Source organism: Molothrus ater, chromosome Z (assembly GCF_012460135.2).
Source record: "Molothrus ater isolate BHLD 08-10-18 breed brown headed cowbird chromosome Z, BPBGC_Mater_1.1, whole genome shotgun sequence".
Taxonomy (NCBI): domain Eukaryota; kingdom Metazoa; phylum Chordata; class Aves; order Passeriformes; family Icteridae; genus Molothrus; species Molothrus ater.
Genome location: NC_050511.2, coordinates 36,668,578 through 36,689,628, shown reverse-complemented (window position 1 = coordinate 36,689,628; position 21,051 = coordinate 36,668,578). Strand labels below are relative to the sequence as shown.

The 21,051-nt window shown below is 36.9% G+C and overlaps 1 protein-coding gene across 2 annotated transcripts in view; it reads left to right on the top strand.

The window, feature by feature from the left end:
• FRMD3 (FERM domain containing 3) overlaps positions 1-21,051 on the top strand; it is a 131,870-nt gene that overhangs the window by 55,775 nt on the left and 55,044 nt on the right. The window contains exons 2-3 of one of the 2 annotated variants that reach the window (XM_036403863.2): positions 2,155-2,259; positions 15,025-15,067. In XM_036403863.2, the coding sequence (XP_036259756.1) occupies positions 2,155-2,259; positions 15,025-15,067 (148 nt within the window). Of the gene's footprint in view, positions 1-2,154; positions 2,260-11,173; positions 11,220-15,024; positions 15,068-21,051 lie in introns of those variants that run through there. The other variant, XM_054517951.1, reaches the window with a different exon arrangement.

The following is a 21,051-nucleotide window of genomic DNA, read 5'->3' as shown; positions in this document are numbered from 1 at the left end:
GCATAAGTGTATGGGTTGTTTTTTTTTTTGTTAGCCACAGGGAGAGTGACAGTTTTCCTTTTGTATTTTTCAGACTTTGGTAGGAGTTTTCATTTTGAGGAAAGCATTCTCTATGTTGTCTCCAGGATGCCCATACTTGTAACTGGGTACAGCACAAAGAAATGTCAGGGAATGTAACCACTCTTAACAGTAAACCAGTTGATTCTTAAATGTCTTGAGGCTGGAAAGAAACCTGTTGCATCTAGGTTACATGGGAAAAGGTAACAATACAGGATGCAAAGCATGAGGATGCATGAGCACAAACTGAACAGACAGAATGTGTTAACATCCTTCGACAAAGACTGTTTAAAAATAGGAAAACAAATTATGGAAGCACCATGTGCAGACAAGGCAGAGATATCTCCAGGCAAGTAGGAGACGATGGAAGAGTGCAGGACTAAAATTTATAAGAGATAGAAGGTGGAGACAGATAGGAGAAGGGGAATCAGATGGCTTACACAGTAGCATTGGAAACAGAGGTGGCCACATCTTTTCCTCTTCCTAGGAAAAGGAAATCAGTAGAGAAATTGGCAATTCCATTGTGGCTGGAAGTGAATTTGGGAAGAGAGGAGGTTCCTATGGCAGGCAAGGTTAGGTCTGCAGGAGCCTCAGTATACGGAAGGGCAATGCATGTCTCTGTCAGGGCCTTAACTGAGGGTGTTTTTTATCTAGTTATCTGTTGAGTGATGGAGACCAAAAAATAAGCAACTGTATCTACGTGAGAATTCCTTAGTAACTGTAAAGATAAGAGAACAAAAATTTAGTTCACAGATCAGATTATTTTCTAACTCTTCACTCTTTAGCGTATCTCATTTTTCCTGTGGGAAGCAGTAGATCTCACCAAACAGGGGTGGTGCCCAGGCTATCACTTCCTCTGCCCTTTAGAGCATGACCTCTGACAGGTCATGGTGCTGGTTTGGGCTCAGCTACTTCTGTGCAAAATGAATATGCTAGCAATACCCAGCCTTGAAAAGTACCATGAGATACATAGATGTTGTCCCTTCAATTTTGCTTGCCATGCTCTTTACAGCTTAAACAACCTCTTAAATTCTTTAAAAAAGTTTGAACAAGGCATAGCATTAAAGTTTTCAGGAAGTAGTTTGGAGAAAAACAATTAAGTATTATTTTTATGTAAAGTGATTTCATGTCCTATGTAGTTTCTATTCAGTAGACATTAAAGAACTGAATTCAAATTGTTTCATGTCAGCAAAGGGTAGAGACTCCTGGTCTGCAGCAGAGATGTCTCAGTGCAGGATGAGGGTGAACACATAGAGGGAAAAAAATGTAGAGACCTGACACCACTGTGTAGTAAAGCACCGTTCATTGTCTGTTTGGAAGGGACTATTTCAGGAAAACAGCTTTAGTCCCATGCTAATACTGACACAAATCACATTTCAGAAAAAAACCCACATGAACCTTCACATTGGCTGGATCAGAAGAAATGTGAAAACTTGTGTAGGATCTCCATATTAAGCATCAGATAAATGAGAATAAACCCACACACTTGAGATTGAAGAAAACAGAAAGAAAGAATGAGATTGTTAGCTAAATATCATGTGTAACAGTAAGATTTGGCTGTGGTTACCCAGTGACAACACAAAGATGAAAACTTCTCTTTCAGTCATTTGGGCATTTGTTCTTTATACTGTAGCTTTGACTTAATGGAGGGAATCAGTGATCAGACTTCTCTTGCTGTGGGCACTGTGTAAAGATCAAATAGAGTACTCACATTCAGATCTGCTTTCAAATTTGGGGGATAAAAAAACCACAAAGGGTTTTGAAATTCTGTATGTAAATGTTATGCCATTATAGCATCCGTGGAAAAATGATTGCTAGTAGCATATTAAGTCTCATAAATTTGTAGCCATTAGAGCAGCATGAGTTTTCTTGAGGTAGGAGTAGTAATGATATTTTCTTAATCAATCTGTGAATGTGCAGGGAGTGTATTGATCATTACTCTCTTGAGTCTTATAGAGACAATAAACACTTAAATCCTTGTCCTCATCTGAATAACAACAAATTTCATGTATCATTTTCCTTGACACTTTGTATAGATTTGTAGACAGCAAATTCAGAATACTCAACACAATGTATAATTTCTTTATCTTTTTACAGAGGGAAACCAAGGGTCAGTTTCTTATCGATCACATCTGCAACTATTACAGCTTGCTGGAAAAAGACTATTTTGGCATTCGATATGTTGACCCTGAGAAGCAGAGGGTATGTATATAATCTCTAACTAAATTTGCTTTAAAGTAAACTTAATTGATTTCTTTTTAATAAGAATGTGTGTTCTGATGCAAAGTTATGTATCTCTGAGGCTGTACTTGGGCTGTAATCTGTAAAGGTTCCTAAAGTGGCATTATTAAATTAATTTCCCCCTCACTTAATGTATTTATTATCATGCTATTACTATATTATTATGTATTATGATTTGTGTAGTTCTGAGCACTTAAACTAGAAAAGAATCTATAGGCATGACTCAGCGCAGAGCAGCTCTAGGCTCTGACTGTGCTGGAATTTGGGATTTTTAGTTTTCTCTAAGTGTATGATTTTTGGGATATGTAAGAAGAAATCCTATTATGTTTATCAGGTAAAAGCAGTCATTCTGTTTCACCCATCACAGGGTACCTGGACTTAAAATCTGGAATATAGAAAACAGATGTGATTTGTCAAGCTTTGGAGGGTTCTTCAGGCTGGTCCTCCCTATAAGCATCTTTACATTTCTGCAATAAAGTTCTCAGGCCTGTGCAGTAGACACTTTTGTATTTTTGTGTACAGCAATTAGTCATCCTTCCTAGGTGTTAGGTGGTTCTGCAGGTTGTATTTCATAGGTGATTTGCTGCTGCTACCCCTACATGGCTTCAGATTGTATGAGAGTAGGGGCAAATGGTGAACACCGAAAGCAGAAGTCCTGAGATACTGAAATTCAGAACTGCTTCTTCACCATGTTGTCCTGCTGGTCTCAGTATTAAGACTTAGATATGTGACTTTAAATATCTTGGGTACATATAATGGCATTTAATCTCTGGAAACAATTACCAGTTTGAAGCTTCTGTGATTGAAAATGAAAAAAATAATTTGGCTGGATACCTCTTACTACACCTTAATTAGTTTTGTCAAAAATCACAGGGGTTGGGTTATCACCATCAGCTCAACCTTATAGAATTGCAAAAGCTTTGCAAAGCTACACCAAATAGTTTCCATTGCATCCCCCTTTTAAAGTGAAGATAATTAGCAGTGAGTTTCACCAGTGTTCTTAATTCTTCACAATCATAAAAGTTATAGAGACGTTCACTTCTTTGGAATTGATAGGAAGATTAGGTTGGGCTAATAATTGGGCTATAATTAGGTAAAACTTTATAAACACTTCTGTTGAGTGTTTCTCTGACAGTCACTCAAAAAAGCTACAGAAAAGTTATTTTACTTAATGGAAGTAAAGAGAGTCTTTTAAATAAAACCAAATTTTTGTCAAAATACTTTAAGATAGTGATACTTCAGAAAAGAACTCCAAAACCTGGAAGTGATTGTGATGCCCATTATATCACACCGTATGTGGTTCCCACATTTCAAAGATCTGTTGGCTATATTGTTAGCTAAATTTGCTGCACTGTCTTATCCATCATGGCTATACAGTTGCTGCTTTACATCTCATAGTATAGCTAATTTAGTGCTAAGTTTATGGAAGATTCTACAGAAGCTAAAATTTTTTATTGCTTAGCAGCACAAGACAATTGGAGAAAAAAAATTTGTTATAACCTAAAAAATTTTGTGTTTTCATTTCCCTTTTTATCCCACAACTAGAGAATACTGTTGCCATTCTGTGTAGTATGGACCAGTACCAACTGGTCCAATCTTGAGCTGGATTTTGTTAAACAGACTTACAAAACTTGAATTTCCATACATGTGTTTTTAAATGCTGATTCACAATTGCTCTCATGTTTTCAAGCATATCAATAACGTCTCTCTATTTCTTTATTTTAAATTCTGTCATGTATTAGGACATGATTTATAAGGCACCCTTCTTTGTACAGACTGAAATGCTATGTTGATGAGTTGAAAGCAATGTACATTCTTTTATGTAACAATTCATAAAAATAAGTTATTTTTACATTCAATACCTTATACTGTTGCAAACATCTTCCTGGAAGCCCAAGAATTCCTTACTTCTGCATCCCAGCAATGACATGAATATATGATAACCCAGACACTCCCACATAGCTCCAGGCTTTGCCACCTCATGGTTACTGCAAAAAGTTAACTCTGTCCTGGCCAAAACCAGGACAGCTCACTAAAAAACTATGGAAATTGCAGTTTTGAATTTATGAGGTACCAATTTATGAGGTATGTGACAGTTTTCCTCACTGTTTTTATTTTAGCAATTGTGAGTTTAGATGCCTGGAATTCATCTAACAAAAACTCATCAGTAGTTGCCTAGGTATGTGGTTAAAGAGATAAGCTATAACAAGTATAAGATCGCAGGAGAAATGTCATATGGCTGTAGCCACTGTACAGGTACGAGTACTTACAGTTCTGTAGAAGAAATTTTCAAATCTCCATGGAATAAGCGTATTTGTAATTTGGTCGAAGAGATTTCCAAGACTTAGTGGAATTCTTACAGGTCCCAGTGAAGAGAAAGGGACACACATTTTCCACAGTACATTACTAGGGCTTGGTGAGATGTGCCACAGAACACAAACAGTAGCCCAGCAAAGATCAGTAGGTGGATTTCAGCAACAGCTGCTTTCCGAATTTAAACCTTGTGGTTTGGGCAAGCACAATTATTTTGAACGAAAGTGATAGTTCATGCTGTCATGTTAGTTGATCATGTGTGTGACAATGTACTTCAGTGTCCCAGAGACAAATAAAGGGATGTGGGAAAATGAATAAAGTGACTATCGACTAGTCTGGTTTTAGTGCATGGCATGGCTATGGTAACAGACAACACTTTGTTTTTCTCTTAGGACTGTATTTGCGGGAAGGTATAAGTATCATTAGGCTCTAACGAGACCTCAGCTGCTCTGATCTAGATATCTGTATTCAAGAAAGATCAATTTAACTGAAGATGGAAAGAGGGGAGAAGGTGTATTAGAAGCATAAAGAGAGTGGAGAGCTTGTTTATGAGATGATTCTAAGAAGAACACACCCTTTTAGTGCAGGAATAAAAGGCTAGGAAGATAGGGTTAAAAGGCTAGGAAGATAGGAAAGATACATGCATCAGAGTGTAAAATAGAAAGAAAAAAAATGTTTAAGCAAGGGAGGTGGTTCTTACAGTAGTAAGAGCTGCACTGTCTGAGACAGTCCTAATGGAGGCAGTAGGGATCTTTCACCAGGTTGGTCAATAATTTTGGGAGAATTCTCTATAATTTTATGGAAGGGGTTTATATTAAATATCAGCAAAGATAGAGACTAAGCACCATCTTCTGACTGTTCTTTCAAACCGCATGTAATAGGACCTGAAACAAGAAAGCATAACTCTTTTTAGGAGGGTTATTGTTGATTCTGACGTACATAGCACACAATGGGTGTTGCTTTGCTGAATTTCTTGGAAATGCTAAATGCCTCTGTTGTAGCATTTTATATGTTGCAGAATTTTATATTCAATCACATAGTCTCTGTGTTTGCACAGAATGGGCTATATCACTGGTTCCAAATGAAACTGCCAAAATCATGCATTTAATTCTGGCTTTTAGTGAATTATTCTTGATTGATTTTTTTGAACAGTGATCTACAAAATAATAGTATATTATTATACAGTGTTCACACACACAAATATATACATGAAAAATTAAGCAGATTTATGCCGCTGGCGTTTAGTCTAGCAGTGATGCATGCCTCCATTTTATTAAGTTTTAATTTTTTTTGTGCAAAGGTTCCATAGTTGCTCTGAAAGCTACTTTGCAGTCCTTTTGTTTTATAATGAGTGAGCTCAAGCAGGCAAAAATGCCAGCTTTAATTAATCCAAAATATCTTCTAAATGTAGAGTATGCTACTAAAATGCAGCATTTTGACTTAGGAGTATGAAAATGTTTGATTGAGTTTGAGAAGTTAAAAAATTAATTGTTTCAATATTTCAGATGTTTAAAATTAAATGTTTCAAGGTTTCTGTTTAGAATATTCAGAATTTCTGACTGTGTAAAAATGTAGAAAATTGAGCTAATTGTCTTATGGAAAAAAAAATTTGAAATACAGGAAAACAGCTTGTGTTTTTATAGGTTATTTTTCAAATAAGTATAATATATATTTCTTCCTCTCCCCAACTCTGCTTTTATAATAATCCTTTCCTCCTACATAAATAAACATGTGTGTATATTTTGGACATACTTAAACTTTTTTGAGCATACATAAACTTTAAAAAATTTTCTATAGTTTTCCATATTCTACTCCAGACAAACTCTGGATGACACTCTTAACAGAAGGTAGCATTTTATTTTCTTTTATGTCTGTGGGAGAGTAACAGCGACAACAAAATCAAATTGAACTAGTAGTTAAAAACCCTAGGTTCTCCACCGTGTTGTACCTTTTAGTGTCACATTTGGATGGTCTTTTGGGGAAACTTTGCCTTAGTGTAGATTCAAAAATGTCAGCGGTGTACTAATAGTATGCAGTAAATTGTGGTATGCCATTTTATGTCTAATGATACTGAGAACAAAGGAGTTCCTAGTGTTCATATATTAACTGTTAACTTTTTCATGTGGATTTCTGAGACAGTTATGTGGGGTCATATTGCCTTTCTGACTCTAAACTGTTGTAACATTTGAAGCTACTTTTGGTAAAATTTGACTAGGGCAGAGATCATCCCTCTGCACTTGGCACTGCTGAGGCCACACCTTGAATCCTGTGTTCAGTTCTGGGACCCTCACTTTAAAAAGGACTTTGAGGTGCTGGAGAGTGTCCAGAAAAGAGCAACAAGTCTCGTGAAAGCACTTGAAAACCTGTCTTATAAGGAATGGCTGAGGGATCTGGGTTTGTTTAGTCTGGAGGAGAGGAGGCTCAGGGGGAACTTCATCACTCTCCACAGCTCCCTGAAAGGAAGGTGTAGTGAGGTGGGGGCTGGTTTCCTCTACTGTGCCAGCAGTGAGAGGACCAGAGGAAATGGCCTTAAAATGAGACAGGGGAAATTCAGACTAGCTATTAAGAAATTTTTTTCACTGTTAGGGTGGTCAGGAAATAGGTTTCCCTGGGAGGTGATAGAGTCACCATCCTTGGCAATGTTGAAGAGAAGTCTGGATCTGTTGCTGGGTTATGTGGTTAGTGATTTAAGGGTTATATTGCTAGTGCTGGGTGAAGGATGGGACTGGATGGTGTTAAAGATGTCTTCCAGCCTTGATGGTTTTATGATTCGATATAGTTCTCATGTGTTATGTTCCTCTATGGGTTCATGAAGATTAGCTGCCACATTGGTGGATAGAACCCTGTTATTTTTCTTACTGAGGAGAACACTGAAAACTAAACTCAGCCCAGGAAATCTCAAGAGAATAAAGAGACATTGATACATTGTAAGATACACTATAAGAACAGGAACATCATTTTGGAGCTTTTACTTTTTAACAGTTTCAAATAGGAATCATGCCTGGACGGGCTGTTACTGATTCTCCTGCTGAAGGAACTATTCCTGGTACCTTTCCATATACTAGATACCATATTGAGGCCAATTGTCACACTCCCACACTTGTGGAAATGCAGAATGGCTAATTCTCTGGGTTTATTGTGTAGCATCTTTGTGGTTTTGGACTGATACAAGATGAGAATAGGATGACAGAGTGAAGTTGCTGTTCAACATCTTCTCTAGAGTGGATTTCTTGTTGAAAGAGGCTGTTGTTCTTGAGTGCAAGGGGAGATTCAGCTGAAAAATGCTAGTGTGGTAAAAGATAGTCTTTAAGTCCCTTCAGAAGGGCACCTGAGCAATCTGAGCAATGATTTAAACTTTGAAATACTTCTCTCCTTGGGATTTTGTTTTTGAGTGTGGAAGTTTGAGGTGGTAGTTAGACAGAAATACCTTGGAGCTACCCATGGTGTAGGTTGGAAACGTCATGAAAAGGCTTTGTAGGACCCTGAAGCAATTTTGAAGTCTTACCTGTCACTGTGGAGATGTCTGAAATCATAATCACCCTTAAGCATTAAGATGCTTTGTCATGTGGGTGTACTGCAGGGCTGTCTGGGAGTAGCAGAGCAGCGCAGTGGTTTTAGCTCTGTGCTTGTATGAAAATAAAGCTTTCAAATTAGTAAAACTACTCTATGAGTACACTCCCTCTATGCAGCTGATCCTGAATGGTAGCTTTGAGTACACTGGAATTTTCTGACTTTCCCAGAGCATAGAGCCTGGTTTGCTGCTTTGATAGGAGGGTGACACTGGACACTATGGATTTGTTGGCATGCCTGCTAATTTCCCCCTAAAGAACTATTGCAGATAAAATTCTCATTTTGCTTTCAAGCTTAAATATGGTGAAAATTGGGTGACACAGATATAGGGGTTTTTTTTGGTCAGATTTTATTTCATTTATTTCACTAGTAAGGGTGGTATATACCAAAGTGTATCACTTATCTGGGCAGAATATTTGTTTAATTTTACAACCTAAGTAGCTCAGCATTGTGCCAGTATTTACTAGGAAAGGAAATTCATCTCTGGTTCATTAGTAATTAATTTCTTTATCATGAAGTAGTGGTTCTGTTTTTAATGGGAGCTATAGACAAAATGTACAGCAGTTCCTCATCAGAGGGACCTTGGGAAAGGGTCATCAAATCTTGGGTGCAGCTGATCTCTGCTTTAGCAAGAGCAGCTATTTAATACATCTTTCTAAAAATGTGTACCTAGTCCCACATGAGAGTGGTGGAGGTTGGCAGAAAGACATATCAGACAACTTGCAACCTCAGTTTAATGAAGTTATGTTTTTAAGGACTTGCAATACTCCACACAGTTAGGAGTAGAGACCAGTCTGGGAGATCTTCAGTCTCTGTGAAGGGGTAGAACAGAAGTATTATGGGCAGAACCCCAGAGTAACTGAGCTATAAGTTAATAAAAACCTTAATCCTTATCCGTGCATATGAACCTCTGCTCCAGGGCAGAGTTATCACAAATGTTATTGCATTTGCATGAACTTTTGCTGCAATTCTGCTTGCTGTGTGCTGTTCAGGTCATGTTAGTTCAAAATAATAGAACTGGAAAAGGAACAAAGAAGGCTGTGAGAATTATATCTAATAGAAATGGATTTCATCCAGAGCTGGAGTAAAAAATAATATGTCTAGGAAAAGAGGTGAGTGAGAGAGAATGAATAAGAGAGAGTCAGAGAGTAAGCAAAAGTAAATGAGACAGAAAAATATGTTGTAAAATAACTTGGAAAAGGTGATCAGGGAAAAGTTGTCCTGTAATTCTTAGAACTGAGACACTCAAAGTAAACTAAGTGTAAAGTCACTGGTATTGAGAAATAGTTTTTAGAAAACCATAGGCAGTAATAAAATTCATTGTAGCTGTCATGAATTTGAAAGAAGTGTTAAAAATTGGAGTTTGGACAAATTGTTAAAAGCCTACAAAGATTTAAAACGAATTTTAATGGAGGCTGGGAGCCCATTGAGCACAATGGGAGCTACTGCTCTTGTTCTTTCTCTAAGTGCTTGTTTCAGACCATTTTCAGAGACTAAGTGCTGAATTAAATGGCCTCATGCTTTTACTAGTAGAGCTGCATTTATGTACTAAACAAAAATTTGACAGAAATGAATAGTAGTATGAAGAGAATATATACTTATGTATACACTTAATTCAGCAGAAATATTACTAACTAAATATCTTGTGTGAAGATTAGTAAACCTGTAAATGAAATCCTTTAATATTATCATATATTGATAAAAACAAAGATTTTTTTTCCATTGGTTGTGAACCTGTTTTCTTTGAGAATGTGGTGGCTCAGGTATCCATCAATATATGCAGATTTTATGGCCATATGTTCAGCTGATGTAGAGACTATGGATAAGTTCCAACATACGGCAGTGATAATTTGGAAATTTGTTTAATAAATGCCAGTTGAGAATCATATTCTGAACCAGTGATTCTGCTCCAGTGTATGTGACTACCTTTTCTGGACCAGATAAATGTTTGTGATAGTGATGTACCTTGTTTCTTTCTCATTAACATGCCACTAAATAACATTGGTGCTCTGATTTTGGAAAAAATACAGAGGAGCAGATCTTTTGCTATGGCAGAACAATGTCAATATTCTTGATATAAAAGTTCTTGAAACCATGAGACAGCAGTGTTGGCCTCAGGGCATGAAGAAGGAGACACACATTATGCCCTAATTCCTTTGGCATCTCTTGTGTCTGTAAGAGTTGCCTGCCACCTAATTAATTCCCCTGTCTGAACTTCTGTGAGCTTCGGATAGGTATTTGTTTGTTTGTTTGTTTTTGTTTGTTTGGTTGGTTTGGGTTTTTTTTTGGCAGTCCCTACGCAAGTCCCTTCTTTGCAGCTAAAGCAAATTTACCCTGATTTTGCTCTTAATTCAAGAAAAATATTAGATATTAATTTCTATTAATATAGGGTTTATTTTCAAGATCAATATAAGGAGTTTTCAATAAAATTAATCTTTTAATTTTCTAGCAGTGTTTCATATCTCCATTCTCCTGCTATTTTCTGTTGATTAAACAAAGTTTTCTAATCCAGCCCTTGTCTGAAGTATTTTTGAAAAACCTGCAGGTTCTTCTGATTCTGTTTTACTGTATGCAAATCCAAGCACTTGGCTAAGTATTGCTTGCTGAATGAAATTTAAGTATTCATAGTATTTGGCCACTTTCAGTTGCCCCTTCCTAACTGCTCCTCTTCCAAACACAGAGACATAATCAAAAGCCTCTGGGCTGGGAAGAGATGAGACTTTGCTTTGCTTCCAGTGCTTTGAGGCACTAGAACAGGTTGCCCAGAGAAGCTGTGGATGGCCCATCCGTGGGAGTGTTCAAGGCCATGTTGGATGAAACTCTGAGTAACGTGGTCTTATGACACATGTCTCTGTCAATGGAATGGGAGGTGGAACAAAACAGTCTTTAAAGTCCCTTTCCACCCAGGCCATTCTTTGATTCTTTCACTGCTTCCTTTTTCCTCACAGCTTCTTATTTAAAACTCTTAACCCTGTGCTGGATCAAGAACAAGCTCGGCCCTCTCAGACCTTCTCAGCGAATGGCTTCATTTGAAACAGGTCAAAACAGGCTGAAGTGTTTTTTACCAAAAGCATATCAGTGTTTGTGGAGTTAAATTGAGTTTCTAGAATGATGCTTTTACCCTTGCAGGGTGTCCTTGTTCACCCTGAGCTTTTGCTGTGAAAGCTGATAGCACATCAGCTGCTCAGCATTTGTGGGTAAGCAAGAACACACCTGGCCTAGCTAATGACTACTCAGCGCCACTTAAGGGCTGATCAGAGGTGAAGGCTCTATTTACAAAGCAAAAATTGCACTAGTCTGAAACACGGCATATAGTTGCAATGAAATCTTAGTCAGAAGGCGATGCTCAGCATATTTTAGCATCCAGCACCAAAAGTGATATCTGTGACAGTTTGCTTACGCACCACTGGCACTTGAAGCACCAAGACTCGTTAGCTATCCCATGACTGACCTTCAAGATTTCTATGTATCTTTCTCTCACCCTTCTGTCTTCTGTGAGAGCACCTGTCAGATCTCTGAGATACCTAGCAGCTACCGAAACCTCTTGTGGAAAAGAGATTAGAAATTAGTAGTGCTGAACATGAATCTCCTCTCAGGATGCTTGGCAATGTGTTAACAGGATTAGGATAAAAGTATTTTCTTCCTCATTGGGCAGCAACCATGTTGCTAACATGCTTTCAATGAAACAAGAAGTTCAGCCCCTGCAGGAATGATTTCTGGTGATCATTAGCTACTATCACACATAAAGCCTACACCCTGGGTTGGGGGTGTAGGCCATCCTTCAATTAAAGCAGGCTTTGTGGACTACAATGTCAAATACACAAGACAGAGATGAAACTGCTTAAAATTGCTGGAGTTTTTTTTTTCCTCTCCCTGATTTGCACACTTTAGTGCTAGTAAAGAAATGAAAGATTATTGTCTCTAGTTACTGTTTTATATCTGAGTAGTTTTGTTTGGGTTTTGATTACAATAAAGGGTACAATAACTCATTGCAATGAACAGTTGAAAACATCTGTGGGCTCTTCTTGCAAGGCAGTGTGGCATGTGAATTAATGACTTTTTTTGCGGCTGAACATTTAAAATGTTTCTAAAATTTATCTTTAGAAGCCAACTCGAGGTGTTGTATTTTCATTCACCTAAGATTTTTTTTTCAGGGAAGCTGTTAAAAAAATATTGCTACATGAAAAGAGCATTTTGGAAAACCAAAAATTTTCAATATAAAGTTTCTGCAGAAACAGCTTGATTAATTTATAGGAACCTTAATCTCCTCCTAACTATAACAGCTAATTAATCTGGGAATAAATATAGCTTGGATACTGTATAGTAGAGATGAGGCACAGGTATTAATTATTAATAGTCAATGCTGTAAGGCTGAAAGATAAGTAGTCACGGGAAAATCTTTCCTAAAACTCAAATTGAAATATGCAAACAAATATAGGGGTGGCTATTTCCAGAAATATTAGCAATGACTAGGTGTTTATCTTCCCCTCACAGTCAGAGAGCATTAAGCACCTAATTGCTGTGTCTTTGAAAGTGTCCACAAATTATGAAGTAACTCCTCTGTTTTCTGGAAGATTCAGCTGAATTGTGTACGCATTTGCAATCTTCCACCAATAGAAGGTCACAGCAGAAATCTGAGCTTGTAGAAACTGCCTGTCACTTCCATGACCTCCATGTGAAAGCCTAGATTGCTTAATTGCTTGGTGTCTTTTCAGTCTGTTTTTAACCCATGAAGGTCAGGTCTTAGTGATACACATTTGATTTTGGAAATGTTAGGTAAAACTGCATTCCTGGGGGTTTGAGAAATTTCCATGTTTCCCCTCTTTCACTATTCACATGATTGGTATCAGGGTTTCATATTTGCAAATTTGCTTTTTTTAATCTCTAACTGCTTTGTTGTAATAGGTAATTAAATTTTCCAAACAGTTCTAAATGCTGATCTGGTCTGTGCTGATACTCCAGCTTGATATTTCAAAAAGAAATATCAAGAAAATCGTGTTGTGTTTCTGCTAGATGAAAATGGTGAATACACTTAACTTTCAGTTTCCTGGGAGCAGTACAGCATGGCTCACTGTCCAAGTCCCCTTTTGCTGTCTGAATCTTCATCTAGGACTGGCCTGATCCTGGTGGATGTGGGGTGGGTCTGTGGAAAGTGGACTTCTATATTGGTTTGTCTTGGTCTCCTATCTGTGAATTCATTCTGGATTATGTACCTATAAACCATTGCAGACTGTATAAGAATTCTTAAATCAGATTGTCTTTATCTTTTTATGAGCAACTCTCAGCCCCCATTATTCAGAGTGAAACATATAAATAATTTATGTGTATTATCTAAAAAAAGAATGAAATGAGCTAGATATTTCTGGTAACTCAGTGAAACCGTCATTGCTGATTCAATTATGTTTCTTTCATCTTTTCCCCTAAAAAGAGAGATACTGGGAAAACAGAAGAGGTAAAGAAATGTCGGAGGGTTGTTTTTGTGTTGTGTCTGTTGTTTGAAGTTTGAAGTTGTTGCTTTTTGTTTCCATATCAGTCTCTCGGTGATAAGTGAACTTCAAATAGAAATACATTGCAGGGCTTGTCCCCAGTACTACTGTAGACTATTTGTGTGTGAGTTTCTGAGCAACCATAGCACATAAACCACAGATATTGAAAATGTTCATTCAATGGTATTTGTTCTTTCCAAAGTTCTTTTTCAGAAAACTGATTTGCAGTTATCCTGACTGCACCTGAATTCTTGAGATGTCATAATTTTTAAAGTAATAATTTTCTGTCAGTTATTAACAACTCCTACAATATATCTACCCCTGGCCTTTCTCTGTAGTAGAATTGCTAAAGGTTATGAGGAGAAATGGTAGCCCATGTTTTAGGATCCAGTATTTTAAGTATTGGATATTGTTTAATAAATGCTACGTTTTCTTTTTGCAGTTGACCAAAGGGTTTTAGAGCTAGAATGAAAGGGTTAAAAATGAAACCCCTTACTGCAAGGCCTTCCAGTGTTGAGTATGCTTATTAAAACTGAATGCTGTGCTTTTCGACCAGCTGCTTCCACAGCACAAATCTCATTTTACTGTGGAGATTTTTGCTTAAATGAAAAATAATAATACAAAAGCTGCTGGCTGTGGTCTGAAGTGGCACTTGAATATCAGCATGTTCTTTTGTCTGACAAAACATTCTCCTGAGCAGGTGAGCTAGTGCTAGCAGGGGATATGCTAAGGCTCTTAACTAAAGTGTGAGCCTAACTTATTTTCCTGCCAAAAGCATCTTTTCCTGTAAATTTATGCACCTACTGATAAGCATCCATACCTCTCTGCTGTATATTAGCTATGATTAGGTTATTGTGAGCATTTCACAGAAAAGTGAATCTTTTTCCCTTGAGATTTTTAATTATTGCTAGAAGAGAACAATTGCTTGTGTTTTGACTGAGGATATAGTACTTAGACATCCTTTAGTTTTAAGAAACGTAGAAGACAACACTAATGAAGAGACAGTGTTAAAGTTTCTGAATTGTCTTTCCTACTGTCTGATATGATTATTCTTCTGAAAAAAAAATGTCTAAAAGTAGAAGACTAAAATGTCTACTGCAAACTGAGGACTACAGTCTGTAGTCCTTTAAATACGTCTTTGAAATATCTGTCTTATTTCTATCTCAACTACATCTATTTTAAAGGCACTGGTGATATCAAGTATGCTTATACAGTACAATTCCATTACAGAGGTGTTTTTCTCATTTATGTATGTCTCAGTGAAATAAAATTCCTACTTTTCATTTTTGGTACCATTTACATTTACAAGGCTATTTTTGATTGATATTAACCTCTGCTCTCTGCTTTGTCTTTTCAGCACTGGCTTGAGCCCAACAAGTCCATCTTCAAGCAAATGAAATGTAAGTCTTGAAAACTCATGCTTTTAAACTTATTTTTAAATAACGGAAGGTTTTCTTGTGCTTCCATGCAGTAATTTAGAATAAGCTTCATTTGTTTCTCAATGTAAACAGGTCCTTCATGTTAGCACATGAAGGAGTCCTAAAAACTCCATGCTACCCTGATCTTACCATCTTACAGTGTTCTGCAATCAAAGCTTTTCCTTACTGCTCATGGCTACAGCCAGAGGCCAGCATTCTTGGATGGCAGATCTGGTCAGAAGGCCTGTATGTCCCAGCTCTCATTTTCAGTCAGATGCCATCAGCCAGTGGGAGATGGCAATAAAAATGGAGTGTGACAATTGCTTCTGGGTCTTTTCTGGTTATCCTTCTTTCTGCTGCCCCTTGCTTCGTGAAAATGCAGAGCATTGGCTTAAGATCATTGTTACTGTCCAGCAAACTCAAGTACCGTGGGCTAAGCAGTCAGCTTTCTGCCACAGGTAGGGGGGACTTAAGATCAGTGTTTTAAAAAGTGTCTTTAAACCACAAATGTATTATTTTAATTATCTTATTGAAATGTTACTTTCTGGCCTATGGGTTCCATTAAATGGTCCAACTGTGAAGACCTGTTCAGGAAACAGAACTGCTTAGCACTCAGAAGATTATATGCAGCAGTTTATTTGGCAATTCTGGACAATTGCCATGGCTCATTAGAAGCTGTGTCTTAGCTGTCTATCTATCTATCTATCTATCTATCTTATAAAATGAAGGACAATTTTATCCTCATATTGTTCATATACAGTTTTCTATTTTAACAAGGAGCCTTTTTTGTGGGAGATAATGTATTTGCTTTAAAATTTAGTGAGGCTTAAGAGATTGTCTAATCTGCAAAACCAGTTAATACTGGGTGTTGACTACACTATTTGGAATATTTCAAGGAATTCTTCCATTAATACAGCCATACTACAGTATATGCATGCATGTGTATATATGCCAACACACATATATCTGCCGTATTCAATATGAACTTGTATATCGAGTGTTTAGCTAGCTGGAGTACTATCCAGTAATAATTAAGTTTAAAAAAGTCAAATTAGAATGAAGTTGTTCTCCTCAGCAGTGCTAGTAAAGGAAGAAAAGAGGGAAGAACAGAAAAATGTAAGAATTGTAAATCATCTTAATCTCTTGCTTCTTTCTAATGTGTTATCAAAAGTAGAACAGTTTCCTGAATGTATCCCCTGCATTTATGTTACTGCTTTCACCCAACAAAGTATAAGGGCTCATTCCTCTTGTGCACTTTGCAAAGCAGCACATGCAGGGGCTCTGCCAACAGTTGTGCTGAGAATGTTTTGACGTATTCAAAACAACCTTTCCTGCATATAGATGCTTCCTAGATGTGATAGGTGATAGTCCATGAATTCCGTAGATGTAGTGATTTGATGGCCTCATCAGACGATTTCTGTGTCTTTTGAGATAGAATCCGAATCAATACTCTAAAAACAAATTAATATGTAGCAAAAAAGCAAAATGATATGCATCTAACATGAGGATGTTTATCATAGTGAAAAGGTCTTAAGAACAACTGCCAAAGAGAATGAGATGATAGCAAAGGATTTTTGTTACCAGCCTTAGATTTAGGACACAGAAGTTGGATTAAAAATTTATGTTTAAAAAGTTTGGTTGGCAACTTATATTTAAAAATACTAGTGTAAGTTAACTTTCTCTTATGTCACAGAAGAAAGACTTCAGTTGCTACAATAACCCTTTAAGGAAAAAAAAAATAGAGCTATGTATATCTATTTTGTACACGTGTAGAATCCATGAAGATTATGCTCTCACAGGTTTCAGGACATTTTTTGTATGAATTTGGCATCAAGAATCTTTTGACTTATTTTTCTAAAAGTAGGCTATATTAATGTAGAAAACAAAAAAAAATCTAAAGTAACAGGGTTAACTCATAGTTGATCTAGAAATATTCAGTTTACTATGAAAAGGTTTAACCTCAGAAGAAGAAATTATTGATACTCACTTGGAAAACTTCCCAGTGTCAGGTGGCACAAGTGGGGACTAGAATTAGTAGAAGGTGGAAAGTGTAAAAACTGAAGCAATGAAGTGACTGGTTAATAGCACATATGTTATGTATACATGACTCCTGGGAGAAATGGTGGCAGAAAGCTATTCACAGTGACTGTACTAAATGGAAGTTTCCTTTTATTTCGTTGCATTAAGGAATTCAGGAAAAAATGAATAATTTTCTCTGATAATCTCTAATGACTCAAAAAGTTCTAAATTCAGTTGAATGTTTAGATTTATGTAGAATTGTGAAGCACTTGCATAGGTGCAGAAAAAATTTCAAAAATGTTTTGTTCTTGAGCTCAGCTACCATAAGTGTGGAGTTTCCTTTTCCTCCATCACAGCAGCAGCAGGATTTGCAGTCTATTTATTCATAGCTCAATATTGACAAATATTTGGAGCAGAAAAAGTTTGACTAGTAGAAGTATTCTAGTATACATTTTATTAGGTACTAGCATTCATGGGCCTCAGTAGTACATTAATCATTCAGGCATAATCCCCCTATAATCAGGCTGTAGAGAACTCATAATCTGGCAACAGTACATCTCTGTAAGTAAAAAAGAATGCTGTTTCTTTGAATCTCTGACGTGTTCATAGTATCTTTTGTGATATGCTACAATTTCAATTTCTTTGGCTTTGGAAAAAATTGCTTTAAATTCATATTTAGTAACTGGTATATGACAGGAAGAATTGTCTAAAATTTTCTATCGTGTCTTATCACATATGAAACTATATTTAAATGCATTTCTGGTGCCATACAAAAAGAATGAAGGCATGGTATCTTTTTTGTCTCACCATCTACCTTTGCATTTTTCATTGCCATTGTAATGTTTGTGTTTTAACATGAAGAGTAGGTCTGTGCCTCAGCCATTTTTACCACTGATTTTGCCTGAGAGGGAAAAATTCAGTTTCTGAGAAATGTCCTGAACCACTAGCAGTCTTGTTTGTACAAATTGAAGCCAATTGGTGACCAGCAGCTGCAAGCAGTGTGTTTCCAACAGTGTGACAGAAAACTCTCTGGAAGGTTGCCCAGGGAAGCTGTATCTTTGTGGTTCAGGATACAGAACTTCTAAAAGAAACTTCTGTTCTTTGCATGTTTTTGTGTATACTGTTATCTCTCCCAAATGCTGACAGTAAAGTTCTCTGTTTGGCAATGTTGTTACTTATTTTCTGTCTAGGAATGTTATGGTGTAAAACCTGAGTCACATCAGCACTAATGTTTTCAGTAAAGAAGAGTTTTCCCATGCACTTTCTCTCCTGCTGTTTTTTTTTATAACTTTTAAAGATTATTCTGCCTAATAATATGCAGCTCTCCTGCAACCTGCTTGGTGGGAAATATCCAAATATGTGAATTTTGTTATTGATGGCAGTGAGACAGAATAATTTCTGTTGCTCTGATGTGCAGGCATTCTAAATTTTCATGTTTTTCTTGTTGCCTTGCATAACTGAAAGAGAGTAGGTTTAGATTACATATTAGGGAAAGATTTTTTAGTGTGAGGGTGGTGAGGCACTGGAACATGTTCCTCAGAAAGGTAACAGGTGTCCTGTCCTTGGAGGTGCTCAAGGCCAGGTTGTAACCTGGTCCAGTGCAAGCTGTTCCTGCCCATGGCAGCAGGGGTTGGAACTCGATGATCTTTACGGTCTCTTCAAACCCAAAGCACTCTATGATTCTATGATCTAAATGAGTAATGCTACAAGGATGTTCTCCTGTGTCAGGTCATTGGAATTTTTCAGTTAATTTCCATGATCTCTAATGCTGTCCTAAAACCTGAAAGGAGATGGAATGAACCAGGGGATCTCAGTACAAATGTAAAGAAAATTTTAATCAAATGTGAGATTCATAAATACATATATACATATACAATGAAAAATTCATAAATACATATACAACAGGAGTTTTGTGTGATCCTTCAGGCACTAATATGAATGCTGTGTATTCTATAATCCTCATGAATACTTCATAACAGCATTTTAGGCTTTATTATAAACACTTGACAAAAATCAACCTTGCCCTGTGTTGCTCTGTAACTAATGAGTGCAATGTGGGATAGCCCTAATTATAGATTTATGATAGATCAGGTACCCCTTATGCATAAAAACACTGAGTAATTTTCTGCCTGTCTTTAAAATGCTCAGCAAGGAATATGGATAAAGAGCTGATTGATCTGGAAAGGAAACAGGTATATGGAAAAAACTATGTATTTCTTAATGGTTTCCCAGAGATGCTTCTGCAGAAATAGTGAACACGAAGACTATTTGAGCGTAATATTTTTTCTTGCTTGTTTGTTTCTTAAATTTCACTAACTTTTTGTAGGAATCTCTAGTTCAGAGAATATGTAACAACAAGGAGAGATGAAGGAAGTATTCTGCAAAGTTGCATTCTCAGGACTATGAAGATAATTTTAACATCTGCTTTTAGCTTTCAGTATCCATGTGTAATTCATGTACACATGTTCATGTACACTGACAGTGCAGTGCATTATAGAACATAATATTTGTGCTTGGTGAAAAGGAAATTGTGAAAAACAAACTTTCCAAAAAGCGTCAGCTGAGAAGCTTCCATTTTTCTCTATTTGGTTGACACCTGTAAAATTTCAATCAAGTTTTTCAACAGCTTTTAAAAACTATTTTCATCTTTCATAGTGTTGTGGTTTAGCCCCAGCCAGCAACTGGCCTCATGCAGGCACTCGCTCAGTCCCCCACCATCAGGATCACGGAGAGAAGGGTAAAAGCTGGAAAACCCATGGTTAAGACAAAGTAAATTTAATATGGAAGGGAAAAGAACACACAAGCAAAGCAAAACTAGGTATTCATTCAGCCCTTCCCATGGGCAGGCAGGTGTTCAACCATCTCCAGGACAGGTAGGGCCACACCACATGTAACAGTGACTTGGGAAGACAATTACTCAAAATATCCCCTTCCTCTTTCTTTCTCCTACTTTATATACTGCACATGATGTCATGTCATCTGGCATATTCCTTTGGTCAGCAGGAGTCATCCATCCTGTCTGTGTCTCCTCCCAAATTCCCATGCACTCATAGTCTCCTCACCAGGGTGTCAGTATGAAAAACTTCTCTGTATTATCAACCCTGTGTTCAACACAAATCCAAAACACAGCCCTATACAAGCCACTGCAAAGAAAATCAACTGTACCCCAGCCAAAATCAGCACACATGAATATTTTATCATTTTTTCAGATTCTATGAAGAAAATGGTATATACCCATACGAATGTGTGGGTTTTTTTGTAGGGTGCTTAAAAATAGTTCATGTGAGACTCAGTCCCTTACTTACTAATTTCTGTACCAAGGGAGGCATCTCCCATATTCCTCTTTGTTCTTGTCATGGTGTTGTAGGTTTGGGAGTACTTTAGGGAGATCCTTCCTTTTTGATGTACATAGAATACTGTATCTTAGTTAAATGTAAATGAAATAAAATTTAAAAACATACAGCCAGTTGCCTTGAAAACTATGCTCTGTGTGTAGCTCCTTCATGAGAGTTTAGATCATTATTTGTTTCAGCATTTAACATAACTTAAATTATTTTATTTGTACTTTTTCTTTCACCTCTTACATACTGTTAGCATATAAACTGGCAAATTAAAGGTTCTGCTTCAATGGAGTTTGCTGTCAATACTATTCTCCACACTAAAGTCCTTTGAAATTATTGTAATTGTGAATGGTTTTTAGTGAGAAAGTGAACTCAGATAGTAGGAAATTCTGACAGAGCCTCAGGCATTTTGCTATGCTAGCTGCTTCTTATCTGAGAGATAAAGGACCCTCTGAAAGAAAAGACTTATAAGAAATAGCTACTAAAAAACTGATTATGTGACTTGATAGTTTTGTGTTGATGAAATGGGCTTCTGCAATTCTGCTCTATTTTGGGAAGGTTTGTTGTTAATGTCTCCACTTTAATATGGAAGTGGTCAAAAGTAAT